The 15,627-nt window shown below is 35.6% G+C and overlaps 1 protein-coding gene across 1 annotated transcript in view; it reads right to left on the bottom strand.

The window, feature by feature from the left end:
- The window catches only part of LOC145668626 (uncharacterized), an 87,288-nt gene that overhangs the window by 32,933 nt on the left and 38,728 nt on the right, over positions 1–15,627 (bottom strand). Inside the window, 1 exon segment of the mRNA XM_081736668.1 lies at positions 7,281–7,325. Coding sequence (XP_081592794.1) covers positions 7,281–7,325 — 45 coding nt within the window.

Genomic DNA, 15,627 nt, shown 5'->3' with positions numbered 1-15,627 from the left:
TGTGTTAGCAGTGGCGTCATTTAGGGGGAGCAGGAGGGGGCAATTGCCCCTCCAAGAGTTTGAGAAATACATATGCTTTAATCGATTGTCTACTAATATACTAGTACATAACCGTTATGTCATAACTTAAAAATCTTATGTCGGTGGTGCTCTTACCCCCCTCAAGCGAAGTCTGAAATAACGCCCCTGTGTGTTAGGCTCTTAAAAATGCTGTTGAACTTTTATTCTGTGATGCTGTACCGCACAACGCTACGAATTAAGTGTGGAAAATTCGTAATTCGATCTACACCGGCAAACAAATGACGCTAGATGGGCGATTTGTTCGTAGTTTTATATATTTTTCATATAGACCCTATAGCCATAATTGTGGGACGTAAAACTTAAAGATTTCATTTTCTATAGTCATATAATACAGTCCCTAGCAATACCTTTGTAGGAATTTCATAGTTGACGACATTTCTCTTTATATTCATGTATAACATGTTTATTTAAATAATAAAAAAAAAATATATGAGGTAGACATTCTGTGTCCCGGGCATAAGTTCAGAATCCGCCATTTTGGAAAATGGCCGATTGACACCCGTCAAAGTCCGCAGACATGCACTTTAGCGCTCCTTATACCCCGTCTAATTATCCGATTGTCATAAGTGATACATCGTTGGAACGCAGATTAAAACGATATATAACTTGTGTTCATACTGTCTAAATTTTAGAAGAAGAAGAAGAAGAAAACTTAAAATTTAGGGAAAATAGGTTGTATTTCTATTCTTAAGCAGCTGGCAACACTTACACTTACCGTACGCCGACAAAAAATCCAGCGTGTAACTTAGATATTCCTCTAAAACATACGCAACAATCATGCAGATCGATGTTATACTAAGTAAGAGAAAAAATCAGAAATCAAATATTGCCAATGAAGCACGTTTATTATTAGGCTTATGGAGCCCCCTCCTTTTCCCGTACTGTTCTCCACTAGCACTACGCAACTGAAACAAACTTGTCCATACACAATTCAACTTCGACTATAGATGTTGTAGCGTCATATATGAGGAAAAATTTAACAAATAACGTATGATATAGTTCACTTATACATTCATAGTAATCAAAATTTTCCAATGTGGCAAATTCTGAGGTTACGCCCATTACGCAGAACGTCTACTTCAGATATTTTAATTTGAACAAGCATATTCTCTTTGAATATGAAGAGAAATGTCCTCAAGTATGAAATTGCTACAGAGGTATTGTCGGAACTGGTTATTTTCTATCACAATTTAAGCTATTTTAATGAACTGTGTGATGTTAAACCAGGAAAGTTACATGTTTAAAGTTATAATGCATGGCATTAGTATGTTAAATTATTAAAAAATAGATGTAAACTTATTTTTCAGTTTCTTATTTCAAAGTTGTTAATTGCACCTTTTCGTCTTGCAGATAAATTTGAGTAGCCAAGATTATGGATATTAAATCTGGGAAAGGTGTGCCCCTTAAAAGGTCTATTGAACAGAAAGAGACTGTTGATCTGTCAAAATGTGTTATTTGCCAAAAAGACATACCAGGAAAAGTTCCAACTACATCTGAATGTGGGCGCAAACGAATTTTGGAGGCAAGTGCCATACGATGTGATGCTGTTGGAAAACGATTGAAGACTCTTAAAGAAAATCAATCTTTTGTGTACCATTCAAATAATGAATGTTACAAAACATATACAATGAAGAAGACTCTTGACAAACTTAAAAGTATGTCTGAAGAAACTAATGAAGATGATGAAGAATTAGAGAATGGAAACTTCATGAATAGAGAACGTCCAGTGCGGCAATCAAAAGTAACTGCAAATGAAGTGGATGCAGATAGTCGAACTTGTGTTATTTGTAACCATGTGAGACATTCTGGTGTGAGACAAAAGTTCAGAATTTGTGAAAGTGATAGAGCGACACGATTCCTAAATGCTACTACGTACTTTCAAGATGAGGTATTTACACGTGTTTGTGATTTACAAGATCCCGCTGCTGTGTTTGGTGCCGACGTATATTATCACAAATTGTGTCTTGAGGAATATTTTGCTAGATATGAACGTCAGTGTCGTGAGAATGTGCCTAAGGTGGACAACATTAAAGTTTCAGCTTTCCAGAGAGTGAATGACATGATTTCACCCTTGCTTGAAAGTGGTTGTGGATTTACACTAAGCGAAATAAGAGATATGATAAACGATACTGCTAACGAAATTCTAATAAGCAACAAAGAAGTTAAGATATCTTTATTGCGACAATATGGAGAAGCTATTAGATTTTCTAAACCTAAAGAAAGAAAAGAGTCTTTGATAGTGTTTTCATCTAAAATTAGTGCAAAAGAAATTGCAGACAAAGTAACAGCATATGATGCTGTTAAAGAAGCAGCACAACTTCTTAAATCAGCTTTAAGAGATGTTGATTTCGGTTTGGGAGATAAATTTTGTGATGCTTCGCAACTTAACACAGCATGGAGAAGTACAAAGATACCAAGTGTTGTTCAAAGCTTTTTTGTTGAGTTATTTAGTATGGAACGATCAGAAATGTTTCCAAATAACGAAGATATTGAGGAGGAATGTGAACCACAGAACTTTTCTGAAAAGGCGACAGGGAAAGGACTGAAAGCAATGTCACTATTTCAAATTCTCTACTACAATGTTCACAGAGGCCAGAAGAAAACTCCTCTTCATTTAATGAATGCTCATGCGATATATGAAAAATGCAAAAGCAAGCTACTTATTACATCTTTCAACAAGCTAGGTTTATCTGTAAGCTACAATGATCTTATGAGAAATCGGCAATGTTAGCTAAATACACGTGCTGTCCTGTGCAGATGGAAACATTTTGGGCGTCTTCTAGGAACAAAGAGTTGCTGCAAAAGTATTTTAAAGATACAATAATTTCAAAGGCACAAGAATTAGAATTTCGAACATACATCAGTGGCACAACAACAAATTCTTCCAGGACCCCAGCGATATCCATTTGTAATTCTGTAACAAAATCACATTCTGAATTGGAATTTGACATTAAGGAAGCAGATCTTAGAATTATACCGCACTGCATCCATACTTTACAGGAAGGAATATCGATAATCGTTGTAATGTCATCTGATATGGATGTTGCCATTTTACTTCTGCACTTTTATCAGATGATGATTTCTTATGGACTAGAGGAACTTTGGTTAATGAGGTCAGCAAACAACACAATTCCCATTCATACATTAGCTGAACGCTTGGGTCAACCTTTGTGTAAATCTTTACTTGCTCTTCATATATTAACAGGTTCAGATGTCACTAGTAAGATTGGCACTAAAACGTCAGCCTTGAAAGCACACCCAGAACTCTATTTACAAGATTTCGGGCTATCATTTCCACCAGATCAGAAGAGTTTTTCTCAAGCTGAAGAATTCCTTGTTAAAGTTATTAAACCAAAGTGTGAAGGAAAAACATTTAATGAGTTGAGGTGCTACATGTACAACAAAAGTTTGTTGCAATCACTGAATGAACTGCCTCCTACATCACATTCTCTGTATACTCATCTAAAATGTTGTTACTATGTTGTTCATACTTGCGCATCAGTCATGACGCCTCATCACAGACTAAATCCAGTGGAATATGGGTGGTACCTTGACGATGAGGTTTTAATGCCTGTACAGAACATAAATTTCATTCCTGACAGAATTTTCCAATCTTGCGGGTGTAAAAGCGGTTGTTCGAATATGAGATGTGCTTGTAAACGTGAAAATGTTATATGTTGTTCAGTTTGTGCCAGAGATGTGCGTCTACGCGTAAAAAACGATAATTTACGTTTACGTGTCAACTATGCGTAGACAATGTAAACAACGTAGACTATGTAGAATATGTCAACAACACGTAATTTAATATAGCATCGTGGACAATAAAGGAGCTTTATTTTGTCGTTACCCTGCGAAATTGCGTACAAAGAAAAATGCCTAGACCAGCGAATAATAACTTTCGAATACTTAGTTTCGTCTTGATGAAGGAAAATGAAAAATATTATGCATTTTGTAAAATATGCAAGAAAAAATTGACAAATACGGCATATTCAAGACTGAAAACTCACAGGTGAGAATTAGTTTTGTAAATTTCATTATAAAAGCAGTGCTCGAATGGAAAATCTAAGGAAGTAGTATGTGCAGAGCAGAGTAAACATACAGATTAGATAATTCCCTCTACTTTTTATATGTTAGTCGTTTCCCTAATCTTACGCTGCACCGAAGCAAAACAACTGAATGAGGAAATATGAACAAACGGGCAACGAAATTGTTCCTTACATTTGATAGTGGTTGTCTACATAGTCTACACGGGAAAAGGTTTAATGTAGATTACGTATAGATTACAGTAGACAATCGCGTAGACGTAAAATTATAGTTTACGGCACATCACTGGTTTGTGCGTGCTTCATGACTTGTGCTAATAAGGAAAATAAATGAAGATCAAGTGTCACAAACTTTTGATTACTGTGAATGTATAAGTGAACTATATCATACGTTATTTGTTAAATTTTTCATCGTATATGACGCTACAACATCTATAGTCGAAGTTGAATTGTCTATGGACAAGTTAGTTTCAGTTGCGTAGTGCTAGTGGAGAACAGTACGGGAAAAGGAGGGGGCTCCATAAGTCTGATAATAAACGTGCTTCATTGGCAATTCTGATTTTTTCTCTTACTTTGTATAACGCCGATCTGCATGATTGTTGCGTATGTTTTACAGAAATATCTAAGTTACACACTGGATTTCTTTTTTGTCGGCGTACGGTAAGTGTAAGTGTTGCCAGCTGCCTAAGAATAGAAATACAACCTATTTTTTTCCTAAATTTTAAGTTTTCTTCCTCTTCTTCTTCTAAAATTTAGACAGTATGAACACAAGTTATATATCGTTTTAATCTGCGTTCTATGCCCTTTCCAACGATGTATCACTTATGATAATTGGATAATTAAAAGGAGTATAAGGAGCGCTAAAGTGCATGTCTGCGGACTTTGACGGGTGTCAATCGGCCATTTTCCAAAATGGCGGATTCTGAACTTATGCCCGGGACACAGAATGTCTACCTCATAATTTTTTATTCAAATAAACATGTTATCCATGAATATAAAGAGAAAATGTCGTCAACTATGAAATTCCTACAAAGGTATTGCTAGAGACTGGACTAATAATAATGTGTTGGTTTATTGGCCACTTTAGAATAGATGCGCGTTTGGTTTTCTTACAGTACATACCGAAGATGATAACTGTTTTCTCTCTTAATTTGCGGCCTCTGTTATACTTCCTAGTGCGAGAAAAGTTTTATCTACTTCCACGGTTGTTCGGGGTCCTCATATTTGGATGTTTTTAGGGGGAGGGGGAGTGTTCTAGAACTTTACCTCTTTTAGTTTCGTGTTATAGAGTATAAAATAATGAATTCTGCCCTTTTTCTTTCAATTTGGTACTATTTTTAGCCCACTCCAGAGCTAGGACGGTAGCAACAGTGTTCGAAATATTCTCTTTTTCTGTTAAGCACCACGAAAAATGTTGCCACGGAGTTAACAGCAATTACAAAGGTAATTAAATGTGTACAATGTAAAGATTTTATTTGTAGAAAAAGGAAAAAAAGTAATAAGGATAGGGAAAAGTCACAGAAAAATGTACAAAGTAATAATTATGATAAGAACGGCAAAAGAACGTGAAACGTAAACATCACAATCGGGAAAAGGAAATGTCAAAATCGGGAGAAGGTCAAAATCAGGAGAGAAGTTCAGACAGTGAAAGAGAGCCGAATACCAACATGGTCATGGCTAAAACGGTAGGGAAAAGAGGAAATGTATGATAAATAAAAGGAAAAAGTGTAAAGGAAAGAAATGGATGTAAAAACAAGTAAATATACACAGAAGATACATGTAAGTGTAGTGTATATGTGAAGAAAGTCCAACTTGACCCTCTTCCTCTTCACAGCACCACGAATAGATATATGAACTCGAAAGCAGTCACTGACGAAAAATATTAAATTATGTCTTGATTCACTGATACCAACCTAAAAAGTTGGAAAATTCCATTTCGAGAATCAAAAAGTTGCTTTTGAATTTCCCGTATTATACTAATTAATAATGGTGCTGGTGTATTTTTGGTGCACAATTTTACGAAATATTTACAGGTAAAATTCAATACTTTGCATGGAAAGACATGTTTATAACAAACAAATTTCTGCAGGCGAGCAATTCAGCTATATTTTAGGTTTACAAGTGTAGGGTTACTCACTGGCGTCTCTGGCATGTAAAATTTGGGGGGGACATCAAAGAAACTGATTTAAATGGTACTACCCAGCCCAACCTGTTTATTATCTTTGATTCCATGTGTTACCTTTCTGCTTACCTTCACGGATCCCCTGAGGTATATCAGGAACTCTGTTACCTATTATATTGCAAATAAATAAAATAATTATTACTTATATGTAGTTCTGTCGTTAGTAAATAAATTAAATTAGAATAAAATATTGAATATTTTGTACTCCAAAATATTGGGGGGGACTCGTCCCCCCCGCCAGAGACGCCCATGGGGTTACTAGTGTAAAATCATTACAAGTGTTTTACGATGGATAAAGTAAGTGAATGCATATGAAACATTAGATGCTATTTTCTATTGGCTGTATATTTCTCCAGTGTACAGAAGCTGTATTTTATGTTCACATGTGAAGTGTTACTAGTATGAAACCATGACAAATGCTATTGAAACTCGTATCATTGCCAAAATCCTCGCTACTTCTTTTCACTACCCTCGCTTACGCGCATACTATCGTTAACGCACCTGCTCCTTTCGGACGCACTGCGCAGGTCCAGCAGCTTCGCCCATTTCTGTTTCGATTAAATAGCATTCCTGCTTTTGTGGCCACCTAGCACAGATTGGTTTGTAGTTTTTGCACTGTAGTTTATAATACCACTAGGGATGGGACTTGGGTATTTACCCACTGGATAGGTAAATAAAAATTGGGTAAATACCCGGTAAATTTTATTGGGTAAATACCCTAACCTAAATTTTATTTACCTACCCCAAAAATGGATATTTATTACAAACTGCAAGATTACATAATAAGAAGGCATAGTGGGTTCTAAAATAGCAGAATAAGATCTTGTAAGTACAAATGTGGTTAAAGATGCAAACTTGCCACACTGGAGACTCATAACTTGTTTCTGGTAACATTGCTTCAATCAATTCCTTTTCTAATTTAGTTCAGTACTGGTATTGAGTTGAGACTGGTTGAGAGTAGAAGTGCCTCTTACCTTAGTTGAATTTCCTGTTTTCTTATACTCAGAGAGAGAAACAAACTGAAAATGGATAAAAAAAAGAAAAGTAATGTTTGGAGCGCTTATAAAGTACGAAGTGATAAATCTGTAAACTGCAAGCACTGTGGTAAAAATTATAAACACGCAAATGTGAATAAAATGTCAGATCATGTGAATAAATGTTTCAAGTGTCGTGCAAGTATGAAGAAAACAATTTTAATAGGCTTACAAGGGAGAAGTTTGTCTAATTGTTGTCAAAATACTGGGATAGAACAAGTGAATAAAAGTGAAACACCTACGTCAAGTTGTATCGTGGAGGAACTCTTCTTATATGAAACTGGCATCAAAGTTTTATCAGGCACCCACGTCACTAAAGACTCACCAATGCTCTTATTGGTACTTACCAATAAGAGCATTGGTGACTCTTTACTGACGAGGGTGGCTGATGAAACTTTGATGCCAGTTTCATATAAGATGAGTTCCTCCACGAATGAACACAGTTCATCTAGTAGCATTGCCACTTTTATGGATACAATGACAGCTGATGAAAACGTAAGTACATATATATAGCATAACACATGTAAGTTAATGAGTTAATCAACTCACACGCACACATCACATATCATGTTACGTTTTGGGTTGAGCGATAAGGGAGTAGTTTGCTAGCCTGCAGTGTCTTTAAGTTGTCTCAAAATTCAGATAAAAATTGCAAATGGCAAAGGACAGTTAAGTACTTGTGTAATTAATTCAACAATTATCTTCTTATATATGACATTGCATTTACCCTAGCACAGCGCAAGCGTTTTCTACTAGTTTACAAGTAATTTTATTTCATATAATTTAACGCCATGCTGTATGACCTTCAAAAAACGATGGCTGAAAACGGGTTGGTAAAACACATTACAAGTATTTCCAAACACATTATAGTTTGTAAAATAATGGCCAAATAAGTTAAAAAGGAAGAGATGGTAGAGAGTTATGAAAATAAATGGACAGCATACAAGACAGCGTACTTGTTCTTTTTAAGACATGCATCCAAGTTCCCAAGGATTCATGTTAATCACTATGTCAGTAATTTTCATTAGAACATTTGTTACTACAGTGAAACCTCTACTTACGGACACCTCTATAAAGCGGACACCTCCCATAACGGACATATTTTGTAATCCCCAAACACTGTAATAGGATAAAACATATTGGCAAGCCTCTCTAAAGCGGACACTCTCTAGTACGGACACGGACAGTCTTTTCTGTCCTTTTTAGGTGTTATTTACCTCCGTATTGCGGACACTTTCTCTATAAATAAGTTGAAAAATATTGTAAAAATACATTTTTAGTAATTCATACATGTGTTACCAAGAACGTATTGTGACATTTTGTTTCCTCAACTGTCTACTCAGCAATCCAGATGAAGAGTCTTTATTTAACAACACTCTCATGTCTTTCGCTTGCATTCCACTCCCACCCAAGCTGTTTTAGACACAAAAGTGATTGACAGTACCCGCCGTTTGGAATACCACGTTATTCTACTGTCCTGCTGGAGTCTCTAACCAAGCAGAAGACTAGTTCGGTAGTTTTTGCCCGCGGGTACGCATATTGTCACAAGACACTACTGGACTTCAATTAACATACCAATTAAAGCGACATGCTGAAACGTAAGAGTAAAGTGCAGAGAACAATAACATCTTATTTTCATCTTGTGCCTCGAAAATAGAGTATTGGACAGCAGAGGACAACACAGGTACAGTAACATTTTGGTAATATTCGTGAATACATGATTCACCCAAAAATATTGTTACTAATTGCATATTACCTTCTTTACTAATTTACGTAAGAAAATATCAAAACCTCTCTAAGGCGGACACCTCTCTATAGCGGACAATTATTGATTCCCCACGGCTGTCCGTTTTAGAGAGGTTTCACTGTAGTAAGTTTCCATCGAAATTAAACGAATGAATTACTTTTAAATAATAGCAATTTCTACGCGCTTCGTTCAGAATTAAAAATGCGGGGAGGGCATTCTTAAAGTGTGAGCTGCTACAAGGACAATTAATCTTTTAATCTTTACTTTTTTTTCAATAAATTGTAGCTATATATAAACTTTTTAATTCGCTATTTTGTTACCTGGGTTATTACCTCGCGGAGAGCAACTTTTGATCCTTTTACCTTCATTACATGTATACAATAAATACTGTTATTAACAAAAATATGTATAATATTTACTAACTTTCCAGGCTGAAAACTCTTACTGCAATTTCCTGCTGGTCCAGCAAAATTTCTCATTTCCCATCAAGTATGAGTGTGTATTGGTCCGATTGCCAGCGTGACAGCAATATATTGTTTGTATCTGGCAAATAGCAGCAGAGTTTTCAGGAGAAACAAGTGCATATTAGTGCTAGTATAGTGTCACAAAATGACGATTGTGTGACGAGGACGGCAATTGTCAAATGTGAGGTCGGAAAGAATTTCTAACACTTGAGAAAGAATCTATGAAATATAGAATTAATAAAATCAAGGGCATAATTTCAAATATTATTTCGCTTTAATACATATTTTATTTTAAAATCCAATTCCAACCAAACACAATTACACACACAAATGGTTGAATAGTACTTCGTTAAGATCAGGAACTGATTTCCATATCTAGATTCCAAGATTAAGTTAACAAATTCCTATAAAGGCAACACGTAACCGTTATACGTGTAGCTGAGTGTTTGGTGATAAATTTGTACCCACAGTGAAAATTGAATGCATGTCGGCCGTATGTGCAGACAACGAATGTATTTATTACCGGAATAGGTTAGGATACGTGTTCAACCTTAGATGACCTATTTCACAACATATTTTATCTTTTCAGGCAAAGTTAAACAGAATGCTAGTAAAAGCTGCCTCCGTAACTAAAGCGCCATTGTCTATGGTGGACATTATATATTTCTTGAAGCGGCTAAGACCTTCATTCAAACTTCCAGATAGAAAGTCATTATCAACTTTGCAACTTGATGCCAAGTTTAATGAAATGCAAACACAGCAGTGTGTAGAGCTACAAGATTCGAGGTATCTAAATCTTCAATGTGACGGTTGGCGTAATGTTCGTAATGAGGGAATAATCAACTTCATTATTGCGAACCCTCATCCAATATTTGTTCAATTTATAAACACGAAAGATAAGAATCACAGTGCTGAGTACTTAGAGATAAAGTATTTGAGGTCATTGAAAAATACGACCCCAGCAAGTTCTTTGTTCTCATTGGTGATAATGCAGCAAATATACAGAAAGCTTTTTCTCTTGTTCAAGAAAAATATCCCCATTTGAACCCCATTATCACGTATGGCACACAGTTGAACTTTGTCTGCAATGATATTTTGAAGTGTTCTCTCATTTTATCATTTATGGCAAATGTTGTAGACGCCATTAAAACGGTTAAAAGTACTGAGGTCTTGAATGTACTTTTTCATGTAATTAATAATGAGAGAAACATTCACACCTCTCTTACTCTTCCATGTAAAACCAGCTGTGAAAGTTATTTAAAATCTCTTGAAAGTTTGAAAGCCAGAAAAGTCACTCTACAGAACCTAGCTGTTCATGAAACCCTGCAAGATATACAGCATTTATCAAAGACCACAAAGCAAAGTTGCTTGAGGATGAGGTTTTCTGGGTGACAGTCGAAAAGCTAATATGTATTCTTAAGCCAATAATGTCCTGGATAAATATATTAGAATATGATGAATGTAACATACACCGAGTTTTTCTTGCTGTCAAGGAAATCGAAGAGCAACTAGAAAGGATGTACCCGAGTTCCCATTGTCCAAAGCAGAAGAAAAAAATATTCTTAATAATTTTGAAAGCAGAAAAGCTACAGCACTGTCACCAATTCACTATGCCGCAGCATTGCTAGATCCATCATCACAGGGGTTGACTCCAGAATAACATGGAGATGGATTGGAGTTTGTACACAAGGTTGCAGAGAACATGAAAGCAGATCTTGTAAACACGATGGTGGATTTCGCACATTACAAGTCAAAGGAAGGTTTGTGGGGCAAGAAGTTCATATGAACAAGTTCTAATGAAATGAACCCAGTGATTTGGAGGCAAGGTTTGTATGGAAGCACTGACTTATCTGAAGTCGCATAGTGGATATCAACAGCACCGGTATCATCCGCCACCATAAGCAACCATAGGAAGATCTTTCAGTACCTTCTCAAAAATTAACACTAAGACAAGGAATAGGCTGAATACTTCTAGAGCCGGAAAAATTACATATATAGCTTATAACTGGAAGTTGCTTCACTGAGAACAGAAGTCAAAAGTATGAACACAGCATAAAGAGAGAGAGAAGATTGTTTAATCAGAAAGACTTAGAAAATAGGTGTAAATTATCAAGAGATGTAAGTTCATCACACTTGAAATGCACCATGGTACCGAGAAAACGTAGAACCCTTGAAGAAGACAGTGACACTTTTTCCGTGTGTGAGATATATGGAGACATTACCAGCGATGATTCGATATATTCATTCCATGTATCCTATGAATCTGATGAGTAATCTTGGTAGAAATGCCATCTCATAACGAGATAATGTTTTGCCCTTATGTGTATAGAATATTTCGAGAACCTTGATATGTCCTAAATGTTCTGTAACTGTTTTGTACTTCTATTAGCTTGATGCTGCAAATTGAGGTGTTTGAAAACAGAGGAAACTAACTGCATTTTGATCACTTCGGAATTAAAGCATGAAATCATTTGAATTAGGCGTATGAATCTGATGATACACAATCAGAAACGAATTAGAGAAACTGACGTAACCGTCATGTGAAACCCATTTTCCAATGGCATTTTATCTATTTTGTTTCCAAGAATACTAATTTCTCGCAAAACATGAAAATGCAGTAACTTAATTCTGGGTTCAAACAGCTCATATTTTATTACAGTTCATCTTTTGATGCCTTAGCTAGCAACTGCAGTGTACGTGTGAAAGTCCCCCATTTACTCCTACCTTTACTGCGTTTTATTTGTAGTTATTAAAACATGTACGATGTAGAGAAAATATATTTAAAATCATGTCAGTTGTAATAACTTGTCGCCCATAATGACTTACAGAATGTAAATAAAAAGAAAAGCACTTATCCGCGTTCCATGTACTTTTTTTTAGTTTTGTTTATTTGTAGCAAAATAAGTGTTGTCTTTTACAGAGTCATCAGTTCTTAAAAATATGTTCCTGGAGAAACATGCTTCTTTTATGTTACTATTATCAAAACAGGAACGACCACATAACTCATTTCTATTAATGAAAATAATAAATTTATTGCCTTTTGATGTTTGTTATAGCTTCTACTGTATCTGCTGTTACTTTTCCATTATTTTATGCTCTGCCAAAGAACGTCTGTATCACATATAGGATTGAAAAGGAAAAAAAAAACCTTATATTTACCCAATTTGGATAAATACCTGGGTATTTACTCAAGGTAAATACCCAAAACATATTTAACAGTAAAAATCCCATCACTAAATACCACACGTCCGGAAGCCATATTTATACGCAAATCGTACAAGTATTGTACATTTTCAGCAATTACTTCTGGTGGCCCCCTTGAATTTTATCTATGCCAAGTGAAATATTTTCATGACCCAAAGCGGAAACCTTTTATGGCACAATATGAAGGAAATTGTGAAAGAATTATAGTTTTTCAACATTACCTTCTACTGATGCGCCAAAACTAAACCACTACTACTACTAATAATAATAATAATAATAATAATTAAAATAATAATAATAATAATAAATATCGTTTGATTTATCTGTGGCAAAATGACGTCATCCGCATGGTAGGGTTGCCAAAAGTACTGGTTTTGCTAGAGATTTCCTTCCTATGCTGTTTTCTTGAAAATCAAAAGAACATTCTGAACCAAGTAAAGCTTAATAGAATCAATCGTGTAGGGTACATACTTTAAGTTATTGTGCGCTAAATATGAAAAAAATATTTAACATAGGATAAACCACTGAAGCATGTAGTTGGTTGCTAACTTAATTTTCCCATGTGAAAATGGGACTTGAAGAAAATTTATACTTATGTATAATAGGAATATCAAATAATATAAAATTTATTTGTCTACGTCAGTGGCGGAACCAGAAAAAACTCATGAAACTAAAAAACTGCCATGTGAAAGAAACAGACAAGCATATAGTAAATATACCAATGCACGGGCCATGCGTCACGAGCTGAAACGTTCATCGCGTGGCTGCACAGACTTTCATACACATCAGGAGCGTCATTTCAGAATTCGCTTGAGGGGGGCAAAAGCACCACAGACATAAGACTTTCCGGTTTTGTACTAGTATATTAGTAGACAATCGATTAAAATATATATATATTCTTGAAACTCTTGGGGGGGCAATTGGCCCCTCCTGCCCTCCCTAAATGACGCCCCTGATACACATACTAGAATTAACAGACCGCAAAGTCAGCGAAAAACTGGAAACTAGGCAGCAGTATCGCCTCTAACACACGACGACGGAACTAAATAGTCGATCTGACATCACCTACGTAGAAATTTCGAAACTAACCACAGACGAGGTTATTTTTTCTTCTTATTTTTCTTCCATTTTGTTATACAATCGTAATATTGGATAGTAGTATTCCCCTTTCAAAAATGTTTCTAAACAACAACGCAGACACAATATTTTGTAATTGCAACTTGCAAGAAAAATCATGAGATATTTTTGATGTTTAGTATAAAATCTTTATGCTATAAAAACAAATTTAATATGAAATATACTTTTCACATTTGTCAATTAATGTACACAGAATTACGTGTATACTGATACAAGTTTGGATAAGAACTTGTCAGTTCACATTTCCAGAAGGAATACTTATATTTTTATTACGAACTATTACTCTTTCGCTCGTTTAGTTGCATTTAGGGAACAGTTTTTCTGTTGACGTATCTGCGGAACTCAAATATTTTCAAAATGAACTCGTTTAAAAAGAAGAAAATTCTATTAATATATAAAAAAGCTGGAAACGGACGTCTAGTCCAGAGACAGTACAAGAAAAAGTGAGCATTAGCTTATCTGATCTTTCTGCACTACATCTAACACTGAGATGCGAAGCAAACGAAAACAACAAGCCGGTTACTATGGCAACCCATGACGTCAAGTTCCAAGACCGATGGCAGCGCCATTCACACACCACGACACAGATCCGGCCCTTCGAGAGCGTTGATTGGTTCTTTCACTGTGTAGTCGATCCAAACTGATTTCAATAGCCCATATAGGAAGTTGCTCGTCTGTGTGTACCTAGGTATTCTAGTCTGTGTTTTCATCACTTCCGATTCCATATTAAGTATTTTATTTCAGTACACAGAGGTAAGCCGAATTGCAGATAATAAACCAGTCTCATTCTTTATAACCATACTGAACAGAAGATTGTTTGGAAAAACAAATGAAGAAGTTGAGAAACTGTCCGGGTTCAGGAGAGGTAAGGGCACAAGAGATGCAGTTGGATTAAGGATGACGGGTGATAAGTTCATAGAAAAAGGAAAAAGGTGTATGTTGCATTTATTGATCTAGAAAAGGCTTTTTTTCCCACGTTGGGCGTTCTAAAGAAGGTTGAATTGGAATGGAAAGATTGAAGACTCATACGAAACATATATATGTATATACAAGTACGTTTTACAATAGGGGATGAAATGACAGAGGAGAGTATAATTGGAAGGGGAGTTTGACAGAGATGCCTGTCGCCAACATCATTTAATATCTATCTAGAAAAGACAGCGAAAAAGAGCCTACATAATGAAGACAGCACTTCGGTAAGAGGTAGAATTATTAAGTGTGTATGGTTTGCTGATGATATGGCGCTTCTTGCAGATTGTGAAGAGAAAATCAATAAGATGTTAGAAAACTTGAAGAAGAGCTGTGAAAAATATGGGATGAAAATAAATGTTAGAAAGACAAAACCCATTGTAATTGGAACGACGCGTTCGATATCAAATATAAAAATGACGGGCGGGGGGAGGGAGAAATTAGAACAGGTGACTAGCTTTCGATACCTGTGTAGTATTATTAGTGATGATATGAAGTGCGAACGTGAAATAAAAGCAAGGATAGGAATCGTGAAAGAAGCCTTTAGGAGGAAGAAATGTCTATTTTGTGGATCCTTGTATAAACAGTTGAGAAAAAGACTTATAAAATGGTTCGTGTGGAGTATTGTACTGTATGAGGTAGACACATGAGCAGTACGCAAAAGTGACAGAAAACGACTGGAAGTTTGTTGTTTTCAATAGATACGTATTTTACTTTCTTTCATTCAATCGTTCATTATTTAATTTCTTCTTTCTTTAAATACCAG

The sequence above is a fragment of the Thermobia domestica genome, chromosome 13 (genome assembly GCF_964235325.1).
Source record: "Thermobia domestica chromosome 13, izTheDome1.hap1.1, whole genome shotgun sequence".
In the NCBI taxonomy this organism is placed as follows: Eukaryota; Metazoa; Arthropoda; class Insecta; order Zygentoma; family Lepismatidae; genus Thermobia; species Thermobia domestica.
Note: the sequence above shows the minus strand (reverse complement) of the source record. Positions and strands in the feature narration are given on the sequence as shown.